Here is a 27,293-nt window from a genome sequence, read left to right on the forward strand (position 1 = left end):
TCTGGCGGCAGACGCCTTAGTTCAGGATTGGTCGCAGTTTCAACTCCCTTATGTGTTTCCTCCTCTGGCACTGTTGCCCAGAGTGTTACGCAAGATCAGGGCCGACTGCCGTCGCGCCATCCTCGTCGCTCCAGACTGGCCGAGGAGGTCGTGGTACCCGGATCTGTGGCATCTCACGGTCGGCCAACCGTGGGCACTCCCAGACCGACCAGACTTGCTGTCTCAAGGGCCGTTTTTCCACCTGAATTCTGCGGCCCTGAACCTGACTGTGTGGCCATTGAGTCCTGGATCCTAGCGTCTTCAGGATTATCTCAAGAGGTCATTGCCACCATGAGACAGGCTAGGAAACCAACGTCCGCCAAGATCTACCACAGGACGTGGAAAATTTTCCTGTCGTGGTGCTCTGCTCAGGGCGTTTCTCCCTGGCCGTTTACCTTGCCCACTTTTCTGTCCTTTCTTCAATCCGGATTAGAAAAGGGTTTGTCACTAGGCTCCCTTAAGGGACAAGTCTCTGCGCTCTCTGTCTTTTTTCAGAAGCGCCTAGCCAGACTTCCACAGGTACGCACGTTCCTGCAGGGGGTTTGTCACATCGTTCCTCCTTACAGGCGTCCGTTAGAACCCTGGGATCTGAACAGGGTGCTGATGGTTCTTCAGAAACCACCGTTCGAGCCAATGAGGGATATCTCTCTCTCGCGCCTTTCACAGAAGGTGGTCTTCCTAGTGGCAGTCACATCACTTCGGAGAGTGTCTGAGCTAGCAGCGCTGTCATGCAAAGCCCCCTTCCTGGTGTTTCACCAGGACAAGGTGGTTCTGCGTCCGGTTCCGGAATTTCTCCCTAAGGTGGTATCCCCCTTTCATCTCAATCAGGATATCTCCTTACCCTCTTTTTGTCCTCATCCAGTTCACCAATGTGAAAAGGATTTGCACTTGTTAGATCTGGTGAGAGCACTCAGATTCTACATTTCTCGTACGGCGCCCCTGCGCCGCTCGGATGCACTCTTTGTCCTTGTCGCTGGCCAGCGTAAAGGGACACAAGCTTCCAAAGCAACCCTGGCTCGGTGGATCAAGGAACCAATTCTCGAGGCTTATCGTTCCTCCGGGCTTCCGGTTCCCTCAGGGCTGAAGGCCCATTCTACCAGGGCCGTGGGAGTGTCCTGGGCTTTGCGGCACCAGGCTACGGCTCAGCAGGTGTGTCAGGCGGCTACCTGGTCGAGCCTGCACACTTTCACGAAACACTATCAGGTGCATACCTATGCTTCGGCAGATGCCAGCCTAGGTAGGCGAGTCCTTCAGGCGGCGGTTGCCCACCTGTAGGACGGAGCCGGTTGCGGCTCTATTATGAGGTATTATTTACCCACCCAGGGACTGCTTTTGGACGTCCCAATTGTCTGGGTCTCCCAATGGAGCGACAAAGAAGAAGGGAATTTTGTTTACTTACCGTAAATTCCTTTTCTTCTAGCTCCAATTGGGAGACCCAGCGCCCGCCCCTGTTTTTTTGTGTACACATGTTGTTCATGTTGAATGGTTTCAGTTCTCCGATATTCCTTCGGATTGAATTTACTTTAAACCAATTATAATTTTTTCCTCCTTCTTGCTTTTGCACCAAAACTGAGGAGCCCGTGAGCACGGGGGGTGTATAGGCAGAAGGGGAGGGGCTTAACACTTTTAGTGTAATACTTTGTGTGGCCTCCGGAGGCATAGCTATACACCCAATTGTCTGGGTCTCCCAATTGGAGCTAGAAGAAAAGGAATTTACGGTAAGTAAACAAAATTCCCTTCTTTCTCTCAACTCCCCCCTGCTCCAAGGCCGCCGCCTTCTCGCAGGCCGTGACATCCTTGCAGGCCAACGGAGTAATTGTACCAGTTCCCGCCGGGGAACGGTTCAGAGGTTTCTACTCAAATCTCTTCCTAGTTCCCAAAAAGGTTCCTTCCGGCCCATCCTGGATCTCAAGCTTCTCAACAAGCATGTTCAGGTGCGGCATTTTCGCATGGAGTCTCTGCGGTTAGTCATTGCCTCAATGACCCAAGGGGATTTCCTGGCATCCATCGACATCAGAGATGCCTATCTGCATGTGCCAATTGCAGTTTCACACCAGCGTTGGCTACGTTTTGCAATCGGAGAAGATCATTTCCAATTCGTGGCTCTCCCCTTCGGGTTGGCCACAGCCCCTCGGGTATTCACCAAGGTCATGGCAGCAGTGATTGCGGTCCTGCACCTCCAGGGGTTAGCAGTGATCCCTTACCTGGACGACCTTCTAGTCAAGGCTTCATTCAGCGCGGACTGTCAGCGGAGTGTCTCGCTCACTCTCGCCACTCTAGCCCAATTCGGGTGGCTGGTCAATCTGCCCAAATCCACTCTGACTCCGACCCAGAGTCTCACGTACCTAGGGATGCAGTTCGAGACTCTGCCGGCACTTGTGAAGCTGCCCTTAGTCAAACAGCAGTCCCTCCAACTGTAGGTGCGCTCTCTACTGAGGCCCCGCCGTTATACCCTCAGGCGTCTGATGCAGGTGCTGGGTCAGATGGTGGCGTCAATGGAGGCTGTTCCCTTTGCCCAGTTCCATCTGCGTCCCCTGCAGCTGGACATTCTCCGCTGTTGGGACAAGCGGCCTTCCTCCTTGCACAGGTTAGTGGCTCTGTCGCCACGGACCAGGAGCTCTCTTCAGTGGTGGCTTCGGCCCCTCTCTCTGTCCCAGGGGCGCTCCTTCCTGGCCCCGTCCTGGGTGATTCTCACCATGGATGCCAGTCTATCCGGCTGGGGAGCGGTATATCTCCACCACAGAGCGCAGGGCACTTGGACTCCGTCAGAGTCAGCCCTTTCAATCAATGTGCTGGAAACCAGAGCCGTGCTTCTAGCTCTCCTGGCTTTTCACCACCTGTTGGCGGGCAGGCACATTCGCGTCCAGTCAGACAACGCGACAGCGGTTGCCTACATCAATCACCAAGGCGGGACGCGCAGCCGCCTGGCGATGTTGGAGGTTCAACGCATCCTTCAATGGGCGGAGGACTCCGAGTCCACCATATCCGCAGTCCACATCCCAGGCGTGGAAAACTGGGAGGCAGATTATCTCAGCCGTCAAACCGTGGACAGTGGCGAGTGGTCCCTGCACCCGGCAGTGTTTCAGTCAATCTGCCGCAAGTGGGGCACTCCGGACGTGGACCTAATGGCATCCCATCACAACAACAAAGTTCCGGTTTACGTGGCTCGCTCCCACGATCCTCAGGCCTTCGCCGCGGACGCTCTGGTTCAAGACTGGTCCCAGTTTCGTCTGTCCTACGTGTTTCCCCCTCTAGCTCTCTTGCCCAGAGTCCTGCGCAAGATCAAAATGGAGGGCCGTCGAGTCATCCTCATTGCACCGGACTGGCCCAGGCGATCTTGGTACCCAGACCTGCTCCATCTGTCCGTAGAGGTGCCGTGGCATCTTCCGGACCGTCCAGACCTGCTCTCAGAAGGTCCGTTTTTCCGCCAGAATTCTGCGACTCTCAGATTGACGGCGTGGCTCTTGAGTCCTGGATCTTGACGGCTTCTGGTATCCCCCCTGAGGTCATCTCCACTATGACTCTGGCTCGGAAGTCTTCCTCTGCCAAGATCTATCACAGGACTTGGAAAATTTTCCTGTCCTGGTGTCGCTCTTCCGGCCATCCTCCTTGGCCTTTTTCCTTGCCGACCCTTCTGTCCTTTCTACAGTCTGGTCTACAGCTAGGACTGTCCCTCAACTCTCTCAAGGGACAGGTCTCAGCTCTGTCAGTACTGTTCCAGCGGCGTCTCGCCCGGCTGGCTCAGGTCCGCACCTTCTTGCAGGGCGCGTCTCACATCATTCCGCCTTACCGTCGGCCCTTGGATCCCTGGGACCTCAATTTGGTTCTCACGGTTTTGCAGAAACCCCCCTTTGAGCCTCTTAGGGAGGTTTCTTTGTTTCGTCTTTCACAGAAAGTGGTCTTTCTAGTGGCCATAACTTCCCTCAGGAGAGTCTCTGATTTGGCTGCGCTCTCTTCGGAGTCACCTTTTTTGGTTTTTCATCAAGACAAGGTGGTTCTCCGTCCGACTCCGGACTTTCTCCCTAAGGTGGTTTCTCCTTTCCACCTTAACCAGGACATTACCCTACCTTCCTTTTGTCCGGCTCCTGTTCATCGCTTTGAGAAAGCGCTGCATACTCTGGATCTGGTGCGTGCTCTCCGGATCTATGTGTCTCGCACCGTTGCGCTTAGGCGGTGCACCTCTCTTTTTGTGCTAACCACAGGTCGGCACAAGGGCCTCTCTGCTTCTAAGCCGACCTTAGCCCGTTGGATTAGATCGACCATTTCGGACGCCTACCAGAGTACTCAGGTGCCTCCCCCCCGCTGGGGATCAAGGCACACTCGACCAGAGCTGTCGGTGCCTCTTGGGCTTTCAGGCTACGGCTCAGCAAGTCTGTCAGGCTGCCACTTGGACTAGTCTGCATACCTTTTCGAAGCACTACCAAGTGCATGCTCATGCTTCGGCAGATGTGAGCTTGGGCAGACGCATCCTTCAGGCGGCTGTCGCCCATTTGTGAAGTTAGGCTCTGCCTACTTCAGTTTTTCTGTTTATTCCCACCCATGGACTGCTTTGAGACGTCCCATTGTCTGGGTCTCCCAAAGGAACGATAAAGAAAAGAGAATTTTGTTACTTACCGTAAATTCTTTTTCTTATAGTTCCGTATTGGGAGACCCAGCACCCTCCCTGTTGCCTGTTGCCTGTTGGCAGGTTCTTGTTCCGCGTGTTATCACCGGCTGTTGTCGTGGACAGCGTCTCCGGTTGTTCCGGTTCTTGCTCTGTTTTTACTTGTGGGTGGCTATTCTCCTTCAGCTTTTGCACTAAACTGGCTAGATCTGGTTCTCCAGGGGGTGTATAAGCTCAGAGGGAGGAGCTACACTTTTAAGTGTAGTACTTTGTGTGTCCTCCGGAGGCAGAAGCTAAACACCCATGGTCTGGGTCTCCCAATACGGAACTATAAGAAAAAGAATTTACGGTAAGTAAACAAAATTCTCTTTTTTCCAAGCGAATGAGCTGAATAATTCCACTTGTCCATTGTTGCCTTTTCTCGCTCTCCTGTCTGTGCACGGTGTTAGTTAGGAAACGAGCCTAAGAGCCGGTGACTGTAACCGGAGACCGCAGGATCTAGTGACAGGCAACAGTTTAAAGGGATTCTGCGCTGGAACTAAAAAGTGCAGCAAATTGCAAAACACTGTGAAAATGACATCTGCGGCCTGCTCTGAGCTGTAGAAGATCTGTGCACGGTGTATTGTATGTACCGTGTGTATTTGGAGATTTAATTTTTATCTTTGTCAACCTTCCTGTGGATGGATGTCACTAAGGTGAGATTAAAGATTTGCATTCATGATCTGTCCCTCTTAAACCACAGCAGAGGTTTTAGTTTCTTCTTGGAAAACTTGCTAAAAGGGGGCCCCACGATTCCCTTCCCCCCCCCTCCTCCCCCCCACATTGACTGGTGCACAAACACAATGCAGTATTTTGCCCCGATGTAGATGAGACCGTCCAAACGTTATCTGTATGCTGCGTTGCCTAATCACATTATGACGTGGCTACCCTATATAAGTATCCCTTCGGCGTTGTGCAACTGTTTAGTGCACGGTGATATCATTCTATGTGGGTGGTCTGTGGAGCAGCGGCTGAGTAATCGCTCCCATTCACATGCCCCTCTGCTGTTCTCTGGCTCTGAGCTGAACTTTTATTAAAGCTGTAACACTGGGATATAGTAAATAATAATAAATCTTTATTTTTATATAGCGCTAACATATTCCACAGCACTTTGCATACATCAGGAACACTGTCCCTATTGGGGCTCACAATCTAAGGTCCCTGTCTGTATGTCTTTGGAGTGCGGGAGGAAACCCACGCAAACATAGGGAGAACATACAAACTCCTTGCGCATGTTGTCCTTGGTGGGACTCCTTGCGGATGTTGTCCTTGGTGGGATTCAAACCGAGGACCCCAGCGCTACAAGACTGCAGTGCTAACCACTGAGCCACCGTGCCGCCCACGGGATATGATTATTGGGCATCCGACTGCAGATAATAGTCGGCCAAATCCAAATTTGCCGATTTTTATCTCCCATACATGTTATCGCTGTGTTTGTTGTCAGATTTGTGTAAGCCTAGTTTCACACTTGCGTTGTCTTCCTTCAGTTGCAATCCGCCATTTTGGAAAACAGCGGAATCCGTTAACGGATTTCGCTGCTACCCATAGACTTGTATGGATGACGGATTGCGAGTAATGGACCTGCGTTGCTTCCGCTGGCCGACGCTGCGTTGCTTCCGCTGGCCGGAAGGACCGCAGCATGTAATGTTAAGTGCTTGCGTTAAAATGACGCCGAGCGGCGGATTCCGTTACATCCTATCATAGTTATAATAGATCCCTATGGTGGCGGATTCCGTTGCAAAGTGCTTTACGACGGAATCCGCCGCTGGATTCCGCTAACTTCTACTGAGCATGCCCAGAATGAAAAAAATGAGAAAACCCCGGAGCCGACGCATTCCGTTAGACTGACGCAAAACAGATGCAACTGGTCCGTTATTTCACAGGAATCAGCTAATGGTTTCCTGTGAAATAACGGACCCGTTGCATCCGTTGACAACACAAAAATAACGGATGCGTCAAAATGACGCAGCAATGGACCCAGCGGATTCAACCCAGCGCCAGTGTGAAACTAGCCTTGGGCCACTTTCACACATCTGTTTTTGGGCATCAGGCACAATCCGGTGCAAAAACTGATGCAAACAGGATCAGGCGAAAAAACGGATCAGTTGCATTAGTTTTTGGACGGATCCGTTGTGCTACTGAGCATGCTCAGTAGAAAAAAACGGAATCTGTCGCTGTAATGATGGATCCGGCGCCCATAGGTTTTCACTGTACATGGCGCCGGATCTGGCGCGGTCTGTTTTTGCCGCTGCCAAAAAACGTTGCATGCTGCGTCCTTTCCGGCAGCTGGACACACAAATTTTGCCGGATCCGGCGCACGACGGATGCAACGCATCAGGCACAATCCGGCGCGAATACAAGTCATTGAGGTAAAAAACGGATCCGGCGCCAGATCTGTTTTATCTGTTTTTCGACGGATTGTGCCCGTTGCCAAAAAACTGATGTGTGAAAGCAGCTTAACTTGTATCATTCTCTCTCTTAGTGACCTGAATCACAGCACTCAGTATGTGCAGGGTCTGGCGCTGTGCACACTGGGCTGCATGGGCTCCTCCGAGATGTGCCGAGACCTGGCGGGGGAGGTAGAGAAACTTCTGAAGACGTCCAATTCCTACCTACGCAAAAAGGTAAGTGTACAAAGCGCTCGTCATGCGGTCCGACTGTGCAATCATTGCTAAAGTGTTTAGAATGCGCAGATTCATTACTTCATTCAGTAACATGCACCAACTACAGAGCCGCGGCATGCTGGGAGTTGTAGTATTGCAACAGCGAGGGGATTGCGGAATCTGAGCAATGTCTCCTAAATGCCGCCTGTTCTGTCGTGTCTTTACAGGCCGCATTATGCGCCGTTCACGTAATCAGAAAGGTCCCAGAACTTATGGAAATGTTTTTACCTGCTACAAAAAACCTGCTGAACGAGAAAAACCACGGTATGTGCGAGCGACGTTTCGTGTATGACGTGTGTGGAGAGTGCTTATTTGCCCACATTCCTGTTGCTTTCTGTGCTTCGGTTTCATTTAATGCATATATTGTTTTATGTCTTTTCTGCAGGCGTGCTGCATACCTCCGTGGTGCTCCTCACAGAGATGTGTGAGCGAAGCCCGGACATGTTGACACATTTTAGAAAGGTAAGGCATCTTCTTTTTTTTTTTTTAACACTTTTTTAAAATTTATTTTACTAGTCCCCCCCCCTAGGGGAAAGCAACGAGAGAGCCCCAGATGGGAGGCCGTTGCTGTAGTGTGCCCTGGGCTGTGTAATTCTGGCTCCAGGCGTTTATAGTTATGTAGTGTCCAGTTTTGTGCATCGGTGGCTGTATTGTATCTGTGTTTTTGGAGAGATTTAGGCTCGGTGTCGTTAACGCTATCCTCTATCTCCACAGCTCGTTCCTCAGCTAGTACGTATCCTTAAGTCCAATCGACTGTGCATTTCTGCCGATCAGAGCAGCATCGCTCTGATCAGGAGAAATGCTGCTTTCCTGTGAGTGCTGGCACTCTGTCGGCTCTCACAGGAAGTTCGTCATGGTAGCATCGGGGGTCATCAGCTGACCCCGTGCTACCATGGCACAACAATGGCGCCCCGTGATCACGTCACAAGGCCGCCGGTGGCGGGGAATAGCGTGATCCCTGCCGCAGCAATTTAAGTTGCGCTGTCAGTATTTGACAGAGTGATCTAAGGAGTTAACAGGAACAAGTGATCTCAGATTCACCTGCGCCTGTTAGCCACACATGACTGCGGCTCAGACGTGTGGGGATTACCAAGGGCCCGTCGTCTGAGCCCATGGTAACCACAGGGACATGACCAATGACATACTAGTATGTGATTGGTCGTGAAAGGCTTAATGCTTTGGTCAATAGTGACCGCAGCATCTGGACGGTTAGAGGGAGAGCGCTCCTACTGGCGCTATGTATGACCCAAGCGATCAGTTCCAGTGCAACCAAGAGTCTTAACTATCACTCTGTTACTGCCCTCCAAAAAAAAAAAAAAAAATTTTTCAACACACTATATGCACCCCAAAATGGTACCATTAAAAAAAACAAAACCCCCCGCCCTTATGGGCTTAAGCTTAGCAATGACACGTCATATGAAGGGTCTGAAGCGTCTTCTCCTTATATCATCTTTTGGCTGGCCTCACTATATACATGTTTGCACCAAAGTAATGCTGCAGGCCGTGAATTAGTCTGGCGGTATATTATATAAGCCCCCTCTGCTGTAGGTGAGTAATACCCGTTGTCGTCTATGCTGTATATGAGGGTTGTGCTGCCTGTACCGCTATATACCTGTACACCATGTACGGACAGCGCGGCGCAGGGTCTGCTGTTCCTCTTCCTAACACTCGCTTCCTGTCTTTTGCTCTCCGCCTTTTTCGGATCCTGCGGTTAGAATGAGAAGGTAAGCCGCATTAGATGTCATTCTTATTTCCCCAAATCATAGAAGTAAAATCTTCCCTGGACCGTGCTTTATCACTAAACTTTTCCCCTTTCCATTGATTTATAACTTTTGCCTGTCTTTTTGTGATGCCGTAGCGCAGACGTCTCCAGCCCGGGGCTCTCCGGTGTTGCACGCCGTCAGCTCCTCGGGACATGCTGAGAGTTGTAGTTCTACGCTACCTAGAGAGCCCCAGATGGGAGGCCGTCGCTGTAGTGTGCCCGGGGCTGTGTAATTCTGGCTCCAGGCTTTTATAGTTATGTTGTGTCCAGTTTTTGTGTATCGGTGGCCGTATTGTGTCTGTGTTTTTTGGGGAGAGATTTAGGCTCGGTGTCGTTAACTCTGTCCTCTATCTCCACAGCTCGTTCCTCAGCTAGTACGTATCCTTAAGAATCTCATCATGTCCGGGTATTCTCCGGAGCACGACGTGTCTGGCATCAGCGACCCTTTCTTACAGGTGAGCGTGAACTTGCCGGGAGGTCACTCGGCTTCTAATCTTACCATATTGGCACCGGTATGGGTACCTGAGATAGGAGGTCAGGACGCGGCGACATGAACGGGGAGTACGGCCAGTGTATGAGGGGTAGAATACCAAGAAATTGAGGCCTTGCAATCAGGGTTAAATGTTATGACCAATTTATTTATTGTTTTTTGCCTTCTCTGGGTCATTGGGGTACACAGATTTTGGGTGAGCGCTGCTGCCACAAGGAGGTGGACATTAAAGGAAACCTGTCAGGTCCAATGTGCACCCAGAACCACGAGCAATTCTGGGTGCATATTGCTAATCCCTGCCTAACTGTCCCTGTATCTAGTAGCATAGATAAAGGGGATCTATAGAAAAAGTATTTCTAAAGATCCTTTATGATATGCTAATGAGCACGGGGACTAGTCGCAAGGGCGTTATGTCCCCCGTAGTCCTCAGTCTTAGCATGCCTGTGTGGGCGTGCTAACATGCTAACGTGCTATTTAGTGCCCATTGCCTAGCGTCATCGGTGGACTAGTCACAAGGGCGTTAGTTCCTCCGACTAGTCCACCCTCTTAGCATGTTAACACTCCCACAGGGGCGTGCTAACATGCTATTCAGTGCCCATTGCTGAGCGTCTTCAGTGGTGATGTGTGTACCTGTGTCTGTTGTCACCGCCTCAGAACGCTGAGTTTAGGGTCAGTACGCATGATCAGAATGCCCCGCACTTCCGGTCATGCGCACTAGACCTCTCTGAAGCCGGGGATGTGTACACCGGCTTCATAGTGCACATGACCGGAAGTGCTGGGACGTCCGAGGCGGAGACAATCCGACACACGTACGCGCTTCACCGCTGATGACATTGGGTAGTGGGCATTGAAAAGTATGTTAGCACACCCCTGCTAACATGCTAAGAGGGCGGATTGGTCGGGAGACCTAATGCCCTTGAAACAAGTCCCCTCGCTCATTAGTATATCCTAAAGGATCTTTAGAAATCCTTTCCTATAGATCTCTTTATGTATACTACTAGATGCAGGGATTAGCAATTTGCACCCAGAACTGCTCGTGGTTCTGGGTGCATATTGCACCCGACAGGTTCCCTTTTATTAGTTTCTGTTCACTTTCCCCACCTGCTACATGTCCCTTAAGGGCTTAGTTGAATCCCAACTTTCGTGCACTGCATGTAGCCATTGCATCCTGTTGACAGAGCCAACACCGGACCGTACAGCGTCTGATATTTGAGGCTATTTTTTTTTTTTTTTTCTTGATCTCTTCTAGGTCCGAATACTGCGACTTCTCAGGATTCTTGGTCGAAACGACGACGATTCGAGTGAAGCGATGAACGACATCTTGGCACAGGTGCGTTGGTGCTGGAGAGTTGTAGACCCTTTTTGAGTCTTGACGTTTTGAAATGGAATTAAAGGACTGTTCTCAACATTAGGCCGGGGCCACACGGGGATCTACTGCGATCCTCGCATGACACTCGGCTCACGCTGGCAGCACAGCAGGAGCTGAGTGTCCCTGCGACTGAGGTCCGATCATGCGAGCGGACCTCAGCTGTGGGGGACGGGACGGCTCTGCGGAGGGGAGGGAGGGATTTCTCTCCCTCTCTCGTCCGTAGCTGGCTATTGCCATTCTCACTCTGCACTCGCAGTACACCGGTGTACCGCGAGTGCAGTGCGATCTTTCTCTCGCCACATAGACTTGAATGGGTGCGAGAGAGTCTCGCGTCACACCCCCAGCATGCTGCAATTGTTTTCTCGGTCCGGTTGGGGCCGAGAAAATAATCGCTCATGGGTGCTGAAACTTAAGCTAATATTGGTCCGAGTGGAGTGCTATGCTTTATCGCACTCCACTCGGTCCGATTTTCATGCCGTATGTTTTAGGTCTTAAAACCAGAGTCACACTTGTGAGTGACTTGCACGAGTCTCGCATGGCATCACCCGGCACGGCCGCACACTTTCCGGACACGAGCATCTTAGCTGCATAGAAATACATGCATCCGACCCGCCCCTATCAGGAGAGTGTGGAGCCGTGCCGGGTGATGCCATGCGAGACTCGTGCGAGTCACTCACAAGTGTGACTCCGGCCTTAAGGGCCCGTTACACGCTACGATATATCTAACGATATGTCGTCGGGGTCACATAGATAGTGACGCACATCCGCCATCGTTTGACATATCGTAGCGTGTGACAGCTACAAGCGACTGTGATCGAGCAAAAATACTCACCTTATCGTTGCTCGTTGACACGTCGCTCATTTTCAAAATATTGATCAATTTCCTGGACGCAGGTTGTTCGTCGCTCCCGAGGCTGCACACATCGCTCCGTGTGACACCCCGGGAGCGACGAACACAGCTTACCTGCATCCTCCGGCAATGCGGAAGGAAGGAGGTGGGCGGGATGTTACGTCCCGCTCATCTGCGCCCCTCCGCTTCTATTGGACGCCTGCCGTGTGACGTCGCTGTGATGCCGCACGAACCGCCCCCTTAGAAAGGAGGTGGATCGCTGGCCAGAGCGGCGTCGCAGGGCAGGTAAGTCTGTGTGACGGGGTAAGTGAGGTTGTGCGCCACGGGCAGCGGGTACGATCGCTTGCGATATCGCTAGCGAGATGGCAGCGTGTTAAGCCCGCTTTAGTCATCACCTATACACAGAATAGTCGATAACTTGCAGTTAGTTGAGGAATGTGGAAAATTAGGCATTTAAATGCCCTATTGGAATGGATCACCGCTACGTTCTTTCTCTATAGGGCTGTTGGAGATGGCCAAGTTCAGTCTTTGGCTTTTTCACGCTGATGTATAGAAAGGGGGAATAGAGCGGTGGTGCGTTTATGACTACTGCCCCATTCTGGTAGAGCTAATCTCAGAATCTCTGGTTGGACCTTCACTCATTTCTTAAGTTGTCACCATTTTAATAATCTGCTTTTTTTTTTTTAAGGTTGCAACAAACACAGAGACCAGCAAAAATGTTGGCAACGCTATTCTGTATGAGACGGTCTTAACGATCATGGACATAAAATCAGAAAGCGGCCTGCGGGTGCGTATCTGGGGCGTCACTGTGTTATTGTGTTGACGCTCTGCTCTTCCTCCAGGCGGTAATATTCAGTAATGAGGGGATTTATTTTCTTGTTTACTGTACACAACTCCCAATGATCCCTGCACTGATTCTTCTTGGGTGGCAACACCGTCTCCAGCCATCACATGAAACCGAATCTAACAGGGAGGGTAGACTTCTGCAATAAGGCTCCGTCTCTATCTGACGCGGCTCTATTTAAAGATTTCTTTTTCGCTCCTAATTGGGAGACCCAGACAGTGGGTGTATAGCTACTGCCTCTGGAGGCCGCACAAAGAACTACACTTAAAAGTGTAAGGCCCCTCCCCTTCTGGCTATACACCCTCCCGTAGGAGTACAGATTCCTCAGTTTTAGCTTTGTGCGCAAGGAGGTCAGACACGCACGCATAGCTCCATTGTTTTTAGTCAGCAGCAGCTGCTGACTATGTCGGATGGAAGAAAAGAGGACACATATAGTGTCCCCAGCATGCTCCCTTCTCACCCCACTTATGTCGGAGGTGTTTGTAAGGTTGAGGTACCCATTGCGGGTACGGCGGCAGGAGCCCACATGCTGATTCCTTCCCCATCCCTTTTTACAGGGCTCTGGGTGAAGTGGGATTTACCGGTCTCCAGGCACAGAGACCGTGCTCCATCTACAGCCCCTGGAGAAGATGCTGGATGGAGCGGAGTACATCAGGGACATGGCCCTGCATCCTCAAGGTACTCTGTGTCCCCGTGTATCTGGCGCTCACACCGCAGCATGCTGGGTGTTGTAGTGCGCCGGGGGACATCAGCGCTGCGGCGCCTGTGCCATGGCCTCATTCAGCTTTGCTGAAGCAGGCACATTTATGGGAATAGGACGCGCCGGCCGCTGGGACTGCGGCGCGGCTGGCACTTGTAGTGCGCCGGGGACTTCAGCGCGGCCTGCGCTTTTACGGCGGCCGCGCTGATAACTACAGTCCCCGGCTTTTGCGGCCTGCTTCCTTTCGTTCCCGCCCCCACACCTGCCAGTCAGGAGAGGGGCGGGACGCTGCCCACGTCCAGAACTCGGTCGCGCCGGCCGCTCGAACAGCGGCGCGGCTGGCACTTGCGGTGCGCCGGGGACTTCAGCGCGGCCCGCGCTTTTACGGCGGCCGCGCTGATAACTCGAGTCCCCGGCTTTTGCGGCCTGCTTGCGTTCGTTCCCGCCCACAGACCTGCCAGTCAGGAGAGGGGCGGGACGCTGGCCAGGGCATCAGCGCTGAGGGCTGGAGTCGTTTTTACATACTCCAGCCCTCACAGTCAGCACAGAGGGGACACTGTTCCCGCACTTTTGTTTGGGAACTCCCACGGACCGCCCCTCTCCACAGTAGCCGGCAGCCATTCTTGCAGACACGCTGAGCTGCAGAGGGGAGCCGGGGAGACCCAGACAAGGCATTCAGCAGCCTCTTACCCGCTGTTCAGCGGGCGGTAAGCAGCCCTCAGGGCTCACCCCCTCTTGTGCTCGTAGTATTCTTAGTATTTTGTTGCTACAAATACTTTGTATTGCATAGCGCTGGTCGCCCTTTGGCTATAGACTCTCTCACATGCAGAGAGCCAGCAGCATGTCGCCCGTAAAACGCAAGGGTGCCAAGGCACAGACATTGTATGCTTCCTGCACCGCATGTGGGACTTTTCTACCGGCAGGCTCCACGGACCCCCATTGTGTGCAGTGCTCGGCCCCTGCGGCGCTTGCACAGTCGGGACCTCTGCTGGACGTGTCCCAGGGTGTACCACCTGTGAATGCTGTCCAGGTGACAGGAACTGAGTTTGCAGCTTTTGCTGACAGAATGTCTCTCACTATGTCACAAATTCTTGACACATTGCGAGCTAGGCCTGTACTTCAGACCACGGACACTGTGCATGTATTGCCCCCTGGTCCCCCTCAGCTCCTAGCTCCGGGACGGGCATCTACACCTCAGGGTGAAGACTCTGACTCGGACGATGGCCCCGGGCAGCCTAAGCGGGCTCGTTATGACGGGCCTTCACATTCATCTCAATGGTCTGGATCCCAGCGGGATGAATCTATGGGTGATGAGGCGGACTTAACTGATCAGGATTCTGATCCTGGGACCGCTCTCAATCTAGATACACCAGATGGTGACGCAATAGTTAATGATCTTATATTTAACATCAATAAGATGTTGAATATTTCCCCACCAGCTCCTCCTGTAGAGGAGTCAGCTTCGCAGCACGAGAGAATCCATTTCAGATACCCTAAGCGTACATTAAGCACTTTTCTGGACCACGCTGACTTCAGAGACGCAATCCAGAAACCCCACGCTTATCCTGAAAGGCGTTTTCCTAAACGACTTAAAGATACACGCTACCCTTTTCCCTCTGAAGTGGTCAAGGGTTGGACCCAGTGTCCAAAAGTGGATCCTCCAATTTCCAGGCTTGCAGCCAGATCCTTGGTTGCTGTTGAAGATGGAGCGGCACTTAAAGATGCCACTGACAGGCAGATGGAGCTCTGGCTGAAATCCATCTATGAAGCGATTGGAGCGTCATTAGCGCCTTCTTTTGCGGCCGTATGGGCACTCCAAGCTATCACGGCCGGGCTTGCGCGAGTCGACTCTGTCACACGTGCATTTGCCCCGCAGGTAGCACCATTGACCTCGCAAATGGCGGCATTCGCGTCGTACGCGATTAATGCTGTTCTTGACGCTACAAGCCGCACGGCAGTGGCGTCAGCCAACTCAGTTGTTTTGCGTAGGGCTCTGTGGTTGAGACATTGGAAAGCAGATTCTCATTCCAAGAAGTGCTTAACCAATTTGCCTTTTTCTCGTGACCGATTGTTTGGAGAGCGTTTGGATGAAATCATCAAACACTCCAAGGGTAAGGACTCTTCCTTACCGCAACACAGACAAAACAAGCCCCAACAGAGGAGGGGTCAGTCTGGTTATCGGTCCTTTCGAGGACAGGGCAGGTCCCAATTCGCCTCGTCAAAAAAGACTCAAAAGGACCAGAGACGTTCAAATTCTTGGAGGTCTCAGTCACGCCCAAAAAGACCAGCCGGAGGAACCGTTGCCAAAACGACGTCCTCCTGACTTGCGGTCTCCGATGCCCACACCCGCGGTCGGTGGGAGGCTGTCCCACTTTGGCGACATTTGGCTAGCAAATGTCAAAGACCGTTGGGTGAGAGATATTCTATCTCACGGGTACAGGATAGAGTTCGGTTCTCGTCCGCCAACTCGTTTCTTCAGAACTTCTCCACCACCAGACCGAGCCGATGCTCTGTTGCAGGCGGTGGCCGCTCTAAAGGCGGAAGGAGTGGTGACCTCCGTCCCTCTTCAGGAACAGGGTCACGGTTTTTACTCCAATCTGTTTGTGGTCCCAAAAAAGGACGGATCGTATCGTCCCGTCCTGGATCTGAAGTCGCTCAACAGACACGTAAAAGTCAGGAGGTTCCGGATGGAATCCCTACGCTCCGTCATAGCCTCAATGTCTCAGGGAGATTTTCTAGCATCAATAGACATCAAAGATGCGTATCTCCACGTGCCGATTGCACCAGAGCATCAGCGTTTCCTACGTTTCGTCATACACGACGAGCACCTACAGTTCGTAGCGTTACCCTTCGGTCTGGCAACAGCCCCCCGGGTCTTCACCAAAGTCATGGCAGCAGTAGTAGCTGTTCTGCACTCGCAGGGTCACTCGGTCATCCCGTACCTAGACGACCTGCTTATAAAGGCATCCTCTCAAGAAGCATGCCAACACAGTCTGAAGGTGGCGCTAGACACTCTCCAGACTTTCGGGTGGATTATCAACTTTCCAAAGTCTCATCTAACCCCGACCCAATCTCTGACTTATCTTGGCATGGAGTTTCATACTCTATCAGCGATAGTGAGGCTTCCACTGGACAAGCAGTGCTCGCTACGGACCGGAGTGCAATCTCTCCTTCAGAGCCAGTCGCACTCACTGAGGCGCCTCATGCATTTCCTAGGAAAGATGGTAGCAGCAATGGAGGCAGTCCCGTTCGCGCAGTTTCATCTGCGCCCTCTACAATGGGACATTCTACGCCAATGGGATGGGAAATCGACGTCCCTCGACAGGACTGTCTCCCTCTCTCAGACTGCCAAGGATTCTCTACGTTGGTGGCTTCTCCCCAACTCATTGTCACAGGGAAAGTCGTTCCTTCCCCCGTCCTGGGCAGTGGTCACGACAGATGCGAGCCTATCAGGGTGGGGAGCGGTGTTTCTCCACCACAGGGCTCAGGGGACGTGGACTCAGGAAGAGTCCACCTTGCAGATCAATGTTCTGGAAATCAGAGCAATCTACCTTGCCCTGCGAGCCTTCCAACAATGGCTGGAAGGCAAGCAGATTCGGATTCAGTCGGACAATTCCACGGCGGTGGCGTACATCAACCACCAAGGGGGAACACGCAGTCGCCAAGCTTTTCAAGAAGTCCAGCGGATTTTGACGTGGGTGGAAAGCAGAGCGTCCACCATATCTGCAGTTCACATCCCAGGCGTGGAAAACTGGGAAGCAGACTTTCTCAGTCGCCAGGGCATGGACGCAGGAGAATGGTCCCTTCACCCGGACGTGTTTCAACAGATCTGTTGCCGCTGGGGGTCGCCGGACGTCGATCTGATGGCGTCACGGCACAACAACAAGGTCCCAGTTTTCATGGCACGGTCTCACGATCACCGAGCGCTGGCGGCAGACGCCTTGGTTCAGGATTGGTCGCAATTCCGACTCCCCTATGTGTTCCCACCTCTAGCATTGTTACCCAGAGTTCTCCGGAAAATCAAGTCCGACTGCCAGCGAGCCATACTCGTCGCTCCAAATTGGCCAAGAAGGTCGTGGTACCCGGATCTGTGGCATCTCACGGTAGGCCAACCGTGGGCACTACCAGACCGTCCAGATCTGCTGTCTCAAGGGCCGTTTTTCCATCTGAATTCTGCGGCCCTGAACCTGACTGTGTGGCCATTGAGTCCTGGATCCTAGCGGCCTCAGGTTTATCTCAGGGAGTTGTTGCCACAATGAGACAGGCTAGAAAACCATCCTCAGCTAAGATCTATCACAGGACGTGGAAGATATTCTTAGCGTGGTGCTTGGCTCAAGGGTTTTCTCCCTGGCCATTTGCATTGCCAATTTCTTTGTCGCTCCATTGGGAGACCCAGACAATTGGGTGTATAGCTATTGCCTCTGGAGGCCACACAAAGTATTACACTTAAAAGTGTAAGGCCCCTCCCCTTCTGGCTATACACCCCCAGTGGGATCACTGGCTCACCAGTTTTGTGCTTTGTGCGAAGGAGGCACATTGAGACGCCTCATGCACTTCCTACGTAAGATGGTAGCAATGGAGGCAGTTCCTTTCGCGCAGTTTTACTGCGTCCACTACAATGGGACATTCTCCGCCAATGGGACGAGGAGTCGACGTCCCTCAACAGAGTCGTCGTTCTTTCTCAGGCGGCCAAGGAATCTCTACGGTGGTGGCTTCTTCTCACCTCTTGGTCAAAAAGAAGGTCCTTCCTATCCCCGTCCTGGGCGATAGTTACGACAGACGCGAGTCTATCAGGGTGGGGAGCAGTTTTTCTCCACTACAGCGCTCAGGGTACGTGGACTCAGCAAGAGTCCACTCTTCAGATCAATGTTCTTGAACACAGAGCAGTGTATCTTGCCCTACAATCCTTCCAACAGCGGCTGGAAAGCAAGCATATCCGACTTCAGTCGGACAGCTCCACAGCGGTGGCATACATCAACCACCAAGGAAGAGCGCGCAACCGGCAAGCCTTCCAGGAAGTCCGGCAGGTTCTGATGTGGGTGGAAGACACGGCATCCACCATATCCACAATTCACATCCCAAGTGTGGAAACTAGGAAGCTGACTTCCTAAGTCGCTGAGGTGTGGCCGAAAGAGTATGGTCTCCTCACCCGGACGGGTTTCAGGAGATCTGGCGCCGCTGACAGAGGCCGGACGTCGATCTAATGGCGTCACGGCACAACAACAATGTGCCAGCTTCATGGCACGGTTTCACAATCATCGAGCTCTGGCGGCAAACGCCTTAGTTCAGCATTGGTCGCAGTTCCAGCTACCTTAGGTGCCACCTCTGGCATTGTTGCCCAGAGTACTGCGCTAGATCAAGACCGACTGCGGCCGCGCCATCCTCGTCGCTACAAATTGGCCGAGGATGTTGTGGTACTCGGTTCTGTGGTGCCTCACGGTAGGCTAACCGGGGGCACTACCAGACCAATCAGACTGGCTGTCTCAAGGGCCATTCTTCCATTTGAATTCTACGGCCCTCAACCGGATGGTGTGGCATTGAGTCCTGGAACCTAGTGTCGTCAGGATTACCTCAGGACGTGGTTGCCACCATGAGACAGGCTAGCATACCAACGTCCGCCAAGATTGACCACAGGACGTGGAAGATGTTCTTATCTCGGTGCTCGGCGCAGGGTGTTTCTCCCTGGCCGGTTGCATCGTCTATGTTTCCTTCCTTCCTGCAATCTAGGTAGGAAAATGGGTTGTCGCTCAGTTCCCTTTAGGGACAAGTCTCAGCGCTATCTGTATTTTTTCAGAAACGACGACTTCCTCAGGTACGCACGTTCCTACGGGGAGTTTGTCTTCTCAGCACTCCGTACAAGCGGCCGTTAGAGCCCTGAGATCTGAACAAGGTTCTAATTGCTCTCCAGATGCCGCCTTTCAAGCCTTTGAAGGATGTCTCCCTTCCCGTTTTTCACGGGAAGTGGCCTTCTAGTAACGGTCTCGTCTCTTAGGAGAGTTTTCCGAGCTAGCAACGCTCTCATACAAACTCCCTTCCTGGTCCTTCACCAGGACAGGGTAGTTCTGCGTCCGGTTCCGGAATTTCTCCCTAAGGTGGTATCCCATTTTCATATCAGTCAGGATATCACCTCACCTTCTTTGTGTCCTCGTCCAGTCCATCAATTTCAGAAAGATTTGCATCTGTTGGTTCTGGTGAGAGCACTCAGGTTCTACTTCCCGCATGGCGCTCCTGCGCCACCCGGATGCACTCTTTGTCCTTGTCGCTGGTCGGCGTAAACAGTCGCAAGCTTCCAGATCCACCCTTGCTCGGGGGCTCGAGGAACCAATTCTTGAAACCTACAGTTCTACTGGGCTTCTGGTTCTCTCAAGGCCGAAGGCCCATTCTACCAGAGCCGTGGGTGCATCCTGGGCATTACGGCACCAGGCTACGGCTCAGCAGGTGTGTCAGGCACCCACCTGGTCGAGTCTACTTACTTTTACCAAGCATTATCAGATGCATACCTACGCTTCGGCAGACGCCAGCCTAGGTAGATAAGTCATTCAGGCGGCGGTTGGCCACCTGTAGGAGAGGGCCGTTTGACGGCCCTATCATGAGGTATTCTTTTACCCACCCAGGGATTGCTTTTGGACATCCCAATTGTCTGGGTCTCCCAATGGAGCGACAAAGAAGAAGGGAATTTTGTTTACTTACCGTAAATTCCTTTTCTTCTAGCTCCAATTGGGAGACCCAGCACCCGCCCTGTTTTCTCGGGGTTTTTCTGTTTTTTCGGGTACACATGTTGTTCATGTGGTATGGTTCAGTTCTCCGATGTTTTCCTCGGATTGAATTGGTCTTTAAACCAGTTATTGGCTTTCCTCCTTCTTGCTTTGGCACTAAAACTGGTGAGCCAGTGATCCCACTGGGGGTGTATAGCCAGAAGGGGAGGGGCCTTACACTTTTAAGTGTAATACTTTGTGTGGCCTCCAGAGGCAATAGCTATACACCCAATTGTCTGGGTCTCCCAATTGGAGCTAGAAGAAAAGGAATTTACGGTAAGTAAACAAAATTCCCTTCTTTTCTTTCCTTCCTGCAGTCTGGGTTGGAAAAAGGTTTGTCCCTTAGCTCGCTTAAGGGTCAAGTCTCCGCGTTATCCGTATTCTTTCAGAAGCGCTTGGCACAGCTTTCTAAAGTACGCACGTTTCTCCAAGGAGTTTGTCATATCGTTCCTCCTTACAGACGGCCATTGGAACCCTGGGATCTGAACAAGGTTCTCCTTGCTCTTCAAAAGCCGCCTTTCGAGCCTTTGAAAGAGGTTCCCCTTTCTCGGCTTTCACAAAGGGTAGTTTTTCTTGTGGCGGTCACGTCTCTTCGAAGAGTGTCCGAGCTGGCGGCGTTATCTTGCAAATCTCCCTTCCTGGTATTTCACCAAGACAAGGTGGTACTGCGTCCAATTCCAGAGTTTTCTCCCAAGGTGGTTTCTTCCTTTCATCTCAATCAGGATATCACTTTGCCATCTTTGTGTCCGCATCCAGTTCACCAATTTGAAAAGGGTTTACATCTGTTGGACCTGGTGAGAGCACTCAGGATTTACATTTCTCGCACGGCGCCTCTACGCCGTTCGGATGCGCTCTTTGTCCTAGTCGCTGGTCAGCATAAGGGATCGCAAGCTTCCAAATCCACCCTGGCGCGGTGGATCAAGGAACCAATTCTTCACACATACCGTTCTGCTGGGCTTCAGATTCCATCTGGACTGAAGGCCCATTCTACCAGAGCCGTTGGTGCGTCCTGGGCGTTGAGGCATCAGGCTACGGCTCAGCAAGTGTGCCAGGCGGCTACCTGGTCGAGTCTGCACACGTTTACCAAACACTATCAAGTGCATACCTACGCTTCGGCAGACGCCAGCCTAGGTAGACAGGTCCTTCAGGCGGCGGTGGCCCACCTGTAGGAAGAGGCTGTATGACAGCCCGTTCATGTGGTATCTTTTTACCCACCCAGGGACTGCTTTTGGACGTCCCACTGTCTGGGTCTCCCAATTAGGAGCGAAAAAGAAGAAGGGAATTTTGTTTACTTACCGTAAATTCCTTTTCTTCTAGCTCCAATTGGGAGACCCAGCACCCGCCCTATCTGTTTTTAGGGTTTCGTTTTTTCGGGTGCACATGTTGTTCACGTTGTTTCTTAAGTTCTCCGATCTAGTTATCGGATTGAATTTGTTTTTGAAACTGTTATTGGCTTTCCTCCTTCTTGCTTTGGTACTAAAACTGAGGAATCTGTACTCCTACGGGAGGGTGTATAGCCAGAAGGGGAGGGGCCTTACACTTTTAAGTGTAGTTCTTTGTGCGGCCTCCAGAGGCAGTAGCTATACACCCACTGTCTGGGTCTCCCAATTGGAGCTAGAAGAAAAGGAATTTACGGTAAGTAAACAAAATTCCCTTCTTTTCTGTTAAAGGGCTATCCTGTTACATTGGTTACCACACTGGTTAGCTGATTGAGTAGGCTGTGAGGCTTCAGGAGTACAAAAATCATCTTTAAAGGGTTAATTCCGGAATCAATAATGTCTCATGTCAGTAGGATAGGGTACAACTTACTGATCACTGGCACCTCAAATGATCCCTAGAACGGGGCTCTGAATTTTTGGAAATGGGAAATGAGTGCCCCATCTATATTGGAGCGTAGGTGCACATGCCCAAGTCCCCTTCTGCCATTGTAACTTGGACTGCTGAAAATAGTGAGTCCTAACTCCGTCAGTCCTATAAACAATGAATAGATGGAGAGGAGGTCGATAATGCACAATTCTCTCCTTTCATCCTGGTTTCCCCGAATCTGGTTTCCCCGAATCTGGTTTCCCCGAATCTGGTTTCCCCGAATCTGGTTTCCCCGAATCTGGTTTCCCCGAATCTGGTTTCCCCGAATCTGGTTTCCCCGAATCTGGTTTCCCCGAATCTGGTTTCCCGAAGGATATAGATTAAGTTTTGATTCTTGGAGTAACCCTTTTCAGCATTTGGGCTTCTTTTCAGGCTTTCCTTGCTTATTTAAATACACAAGCAATAAACAATATATTTAATTAGGAAATTGCCCATGTCGTTATTGTCCGTGTCCCGCACCCCAGCTGCTGTTCTCATTTATACAGATCAAGTCAGTCCAAACTTTTTCCCATTCTTGTTTGTTTTTTTCTTTTGTCTTTTAGGTTTTAGCAATTAATATCCTGGGACGGTTCTTATTAAATAACGATAAGAACATTCGGTGAGTCCACGACACGGCGCGCTCGTCACAAGGAACCTGAAAGCCTCCGTGTGGTTGTGATCACAGCGACGTCTTCTTTGTGTCTCCTCACAGCTATGTCGCTTTGACATCTCTACTTAAAACCGTACAGACGGATCACAACGCAGTTCAGAGACACCGCAGCACCATCGTCGACTGCCTGAAGGACTTAGATGTCTCCATTAAGAGGTAAGAATACCTGGTGGGACAACAATGGATATCCAATCTATAGATGCTGATGATCGCAGGATCTTTTGTATAGGGATTGTCATATGATGATTGCAAAGTGATCCATCGGCTGAGCTTCCCTGCTGATAACAATATCTGAGCACATCCCAAGCTGGCTGCTATGTATTCCCAGCTGCTTTTGTCTGAATATACAGGTTACTCACCTTTTTTTTTGTTTTTTTTTTTTTGTTTTTTTTAAACCCCTGTTTTAGGCGAGCCATGGAGCTGAGCTTTGCATTAGTGAACGGAAACAACATCCGAGGTATGATGAAGGAGCTGCTTTATTTCTTGGACTCCTGTGAACCCGAATTTAAAGCAGATTGTGCATCAGGCATCTTTTTAGCAGCTGAGAAGTAAGTGATATATGCAGGACTATGGGAAAACTCGGAGACGGAGGCACAAAATGGCGGAGATTTTATATATATATATATATATATATATTCACGTTTTTTGTTTGTTTTTTTTACAGATATGCTCCTTCAAAGCGGTGGCACATAGACACTATTATGAGAGTCCTTACTACTGTAAGTATCATTGCATTGCTTCAGTTTGCTCCAAATTCACCCTTTGTTAGACTTCGTTTTTGCCTCCCATTAAAGCACCCGATGAATTAATTGATGGTCGTGATGATGCTGTATGGACTTAATTGAAAATAAAAATAAAAAAAGTGATATATTTTTTTTGATGTATATTTTAGTTTATATTTATAATATAAACAAAATATATATATTATATATAATCATTTTCTTCATCGTTCCTTATGGGAGACCCAGACCATGGGTGTATAGCTTCTGCCTCCGGAGGACACACAAAGTACTACACTCAAACGTGTAGCTCCTCCCTCCTAGCATATACACCCCCTGGTAGCCAGTCCTAGCCAGTTTCAATGCTTTGTGTTCAGGAGGTCACACACACATGCATTCTCTGATTTTTGATTTCAAAGATTTGGAAGAAAAGCGGGTCCAATCTGGACTCCCGGCATGTCCCTTCTCACCCCACTGTGTCGGCGGTGCTGTTAAGGTTGATTTTACAAGGCTGGAGCCTTACATGCCGCGCTCCTTCACCATCCCTCGGGCTCTGGCTTGAAGTAGGAGCCATCACGGTTCTCACTGCTTTGCAGGAGACCGGTCTCCATCCGCAGCCCTGTCAGGATCCTGCCGGACGGAGCGATCACTCCTCAGGGACCTGGCCCTGCGTCTCATAAGCTAAGTATTGAGACGTTATTCAGGGGTCCCTTGTACATTTATTGTGGGGAGTTGTGTTATTTCACTTTGTTGTGATTTCCGGCCGGTTCTCTGGTTTTTACCCGAGAACTGCGCCGATGGTGCCTGTTTGCCGGCCGCATTGTTAAATCTAGGCCCTGGCTTCGCCTGAGGCCTAGTTTCGATTTCACTGCCCCTGCATGTCAGTCATGCAGAGGGACAGTGCGGCTCCGCCCAGCGGCTGATCGGCACAGGGGAGAGACACTGCTCTCTGAGGAAAGATTCCCTCCCCTGTATATCTCCTTGGCCCTCCGGATCCCGCTCTTAGAGTAGGCCCCGCCCCCTCTCCTCGCTTCGGCGCCATTTTTTCAGCGTCCTTATGCCATGTCTGCACAGCGATCGGCGCTGACTGCAGCATCTCTCTGGGGGTCCGGGCTGTGGGATCTGGAGGGCACAGAGACAATGTCAAAACAGTCTGGCAAGCCACAACCTCCGGTTGTGGACCTATATACTGCTTATATACTGCAATACTCTGCTGGGGGTCATTCTGGCTCAGAGCCCCCACTTCAGCAGCATGTCTCACACGAGAAGTAAGGCTGCAAGGCTGCACTCAATATGCACTGCATGTAGGCTCGTACTGCCTGTACCGAGCACATAACCACATTGTGATTCCTGCTCTAACATGGTGGTGCCTCAGCCTGGAGTCTCATCCCCAGTGGTCCCTCCAGCTGCTCCGGCTCCGGTGGCTGAACCCCCGGCTTGGGTAGAATCCTTCTCTCTATGGGACAGCTGTCCCGGACTCTGCTGAGCATGCATTAGCCCCCTTCTCAGGGCGCCCTCTGCTGCTACGGCTCGCTCAGCGAGGCCCACAGAGGATTCTTCTTCTGGTCTCAGACCCCGTCCTCCTCACAGGAGAAGCAGGGTCCCCTCTCCTTCCTCGTCCCGCGGCTCTGATTCAACGAGCTGACTCGCAGGAAGAAGAGGATCCCTTTACTGGGAACTCGGACACTTTCCATATCCCTCATTGATCGGTCTGAGAGTGACGCAGATATTAGTGTTTCGTTTGCGTACATTAATTCTGTACTGGACCTCAATCCGCCAGTATCAGAGGAGCAGCCCTCTCTGGCAAAAAGGCACCAGTTTACCTTGCCTAAGAGAACAAGGAGTGTGTTCCTTAACCACTCCAGTTTTCAGGCCACTGTGACCAAGCCCAGGGTCTGCTCTGACAAACGCTTCCCAAAGCGTGGTTCTGATGACCGTTTTCCCTTTCCACCAGAGGTGGTCAAGGAGTGGGCTCATTCACCAAAGGTGGACCCTCCGGTGTTTAGACTCTCAGCCCGGACCGTTGTATCAGTGGCTGATGGCACCTCACTTAAGGTTTTGCTGTCCGCCAGGTTGTCCTTCTGGCCAAATCTATATGGAGGCGGCAGGGGCCTCGTTCTCCCCATCTTTTGCAGCAGTGCGGGCTTTCAAAGCCATCTCTGCTTCTCTAGAGGAGATGCATTCCCTCACAGGGACTCTATGCCCGAAATGGTTGCCTTAACTTCCAGACTTCAGTCTTTTCATCCTATGCCATGTCTGCCATGCTGGAGACTCTCACCGCACTGCGGTGGCCTCGGCTAATTCCCTCGCTATCCGCAGGCTCCTGTGGCTTCGAGAGTGGAAGGCAGATGCTTCTAAAGAAGTTCCTTGCTGGGCTCCCTTTTGCTGGGACCAGACTATTCGGGAACAACTGGATGAAATTATTAAGGAAGCTACTGGCGGGAAGAGTTCTTCCATGCCACAAACCTAAACCAGGAAACCTGTCCAGGGCAGGAATCAGTCGAGGTTTCGTTCCTTTCGTTCCTCCATCTGATCGTTCTCTAAGCCCTCGGCCTCGTCCACTAGCTCAGCCAAGGATCGTAAACCCAACTGGCGCACGAAGCCGCGTCCTCAGAAGACCGCAGGAGCTGCTGCCACTAAGTCAGCCTCCTCCTGGCTATCTGGCCACGCCAGTAACGTCCTTAGTCGGTGGCAGGCTCTCCCACTTTGGCGACGTATGGTTTTAACGTGTCTCCGATCAGTGGGTGCGGGATACCATCTCCCACGACTGCAGGATAGAATTCTATCCAGCCCGCCAAACAGATTTTTTCCGTCAACTCCCCCCTGCTCCAAGGCCGCCGCCTTCTCACAGGCCGTGGCATTCTTGCAGGCCAATGGAGTAATTGTACCGGTTCCCGACTGGGAACGGTTCTGAGATTTCTACTTAAATCTATTCCTAGTCCCCGAAAAGGGCGGTGCCTTCCGACCTGGATCTCAAGCTTCTCATCAAGCATGTTCAGGTGCGGCATTTTCGCATGGAGTCTCTGCGATCAATCAATGACCCAAGGAGATTCCCTAGCATCCATCGACATCAGAGATGCCTATCTGCATGTGTCAATCGCAGTTTCACACCAGCGTTGGCTACGTTTTGCAATCGGAGTGGTCCAATTCGTGGCTCTTCCCTTGGGGTTAGCCACGGCCCCTCGAGTATTCTCAAGGTCGGGGCAGCTGTGATTGCGGTCCTGCACCTCTAGGGGTTGGCAGTGATCCTTTTGTCCTGGACGGCCTTCTAGTCAGGGCTTCATCCAGTGCAGACTGTTAGCGGAGTGCCTCGCTCACTCTCGCCACTCTAGCCAATTCGGGTGGCTTGTCATTCTGTCCAAGTCCACTCTGACTTCGACCCAGAAGTTCACGTACCCAGGGACGCAATTCGAGACTCTGTCGGCACTTGTGAAGCTGCCCTTAGTCAAACAGCAGTCCCTCCTCTGGCGGCCGACGTCGTTCCATCAGGCACCTAATACAGGTGCTGGATCAGACGGTGGCGTCAATGGAAGCGATTCCCTTGCCCAGTTCCATCTGCGTCCTCTGCAGCTGGACATTTTCCGCGGTTGGAACAAGCGGACTTCCTCCTTCCACGGGGTGGTGGCTTCGCCACAGACCAGGGGCTCGTTTCAGTGGTGGCTTCGGCCCCTCTGTCTCAGGGACGCTCCTTCCTGGCCCCGTCCCGGGTGATCCTCACCAGGATGCTAGTCTATCCGGCTGGGGAGCAGTATATCTCCACCATGGAGCGCAGGGCACTTGGATTCCGTCCGAATCAGCCCTCTGGATCAATGTGCTGGAAATCAGAGCTGTGTTTCTAGCTCTCCTATCCTTTCACCATCTGTTGGCGGCCAGGCAAATTCGAGTCCAGTCAGACAACGCGACAGCGTTTGCCTACATCAACCACCAGGGCGGGACACTCGGCTG

General features: G+C 51.7%; 1 protein-coding gene across 2 annotated transcripts in view; it reads left to right on the top strand.

Annotated features, from left to right (window-relative positions):
* Window positions 1–27,293, top strand: part of AP1G1 (adaptor related protein complex 1 subunit gamma 1) — a 133,589-nt gene that overhangs the window by 34,325 nt on the left and 71,971 nt on the right. For both annotated transcript variants that reach the window (XM_075326040.1, XM_075326041.1), the window contains 10 exons: window positions 7,164–7,305; window positions 7,512–7,608; window positions 7,730–7,806; window positions 9,466–9,561; window positions 10,846–10,926; window positions 12,504–12,602; window positions 22,523–22,578; window positions 22,672–22,785; window positions 23,037–23,177; window positions 23,294–23,348. In XM_075326040.1, the coding sequence (XP_075182155.1) occupies window positions 7,164–7,305; window positions 7,512–7,608; window positions 7,730–7,806; window positions 9,466–9,561; window positions 10,846–10,926; window positions 12,504–12,602; window positions 22,523–22,578; window positions 22,672–22,785; window positions 23,037–23,177; window positions 23,294–23,348 (958 nt within the window). The remainder of the gene's footprint in view (window positions 1–7,163; window positions 7,306–7,511; window positions 7,609–7,729; window positions 7,807–9,465; window positions 9,562–10,845; window positions 10,927–12,503; window positions 12,603–22,522; window positions 22,579–22,671; window positions 22,786–23,036; window positions 23,178–23,293; window positions 23,349–27,293) is intronic.

The sequence above is a fragment of the Anomaloglossus baeobatrachus genome, chromosome 10 (genome assembly GCF_048569485.1).
Source record: "Anomaloglossus baeobatrachus isolate aAnoBae1 chromosome 10, aAnoBae1.hap1, whole genome shotgun sequence".
NCBI classification, from domain to species: domain Eukaryota; kingdom Metazoa; phylum Chordata; class Amphibia; order Anura; family Aromobatidae; genus Anomaloglossus; species Anomaloglossus baeobatrachus.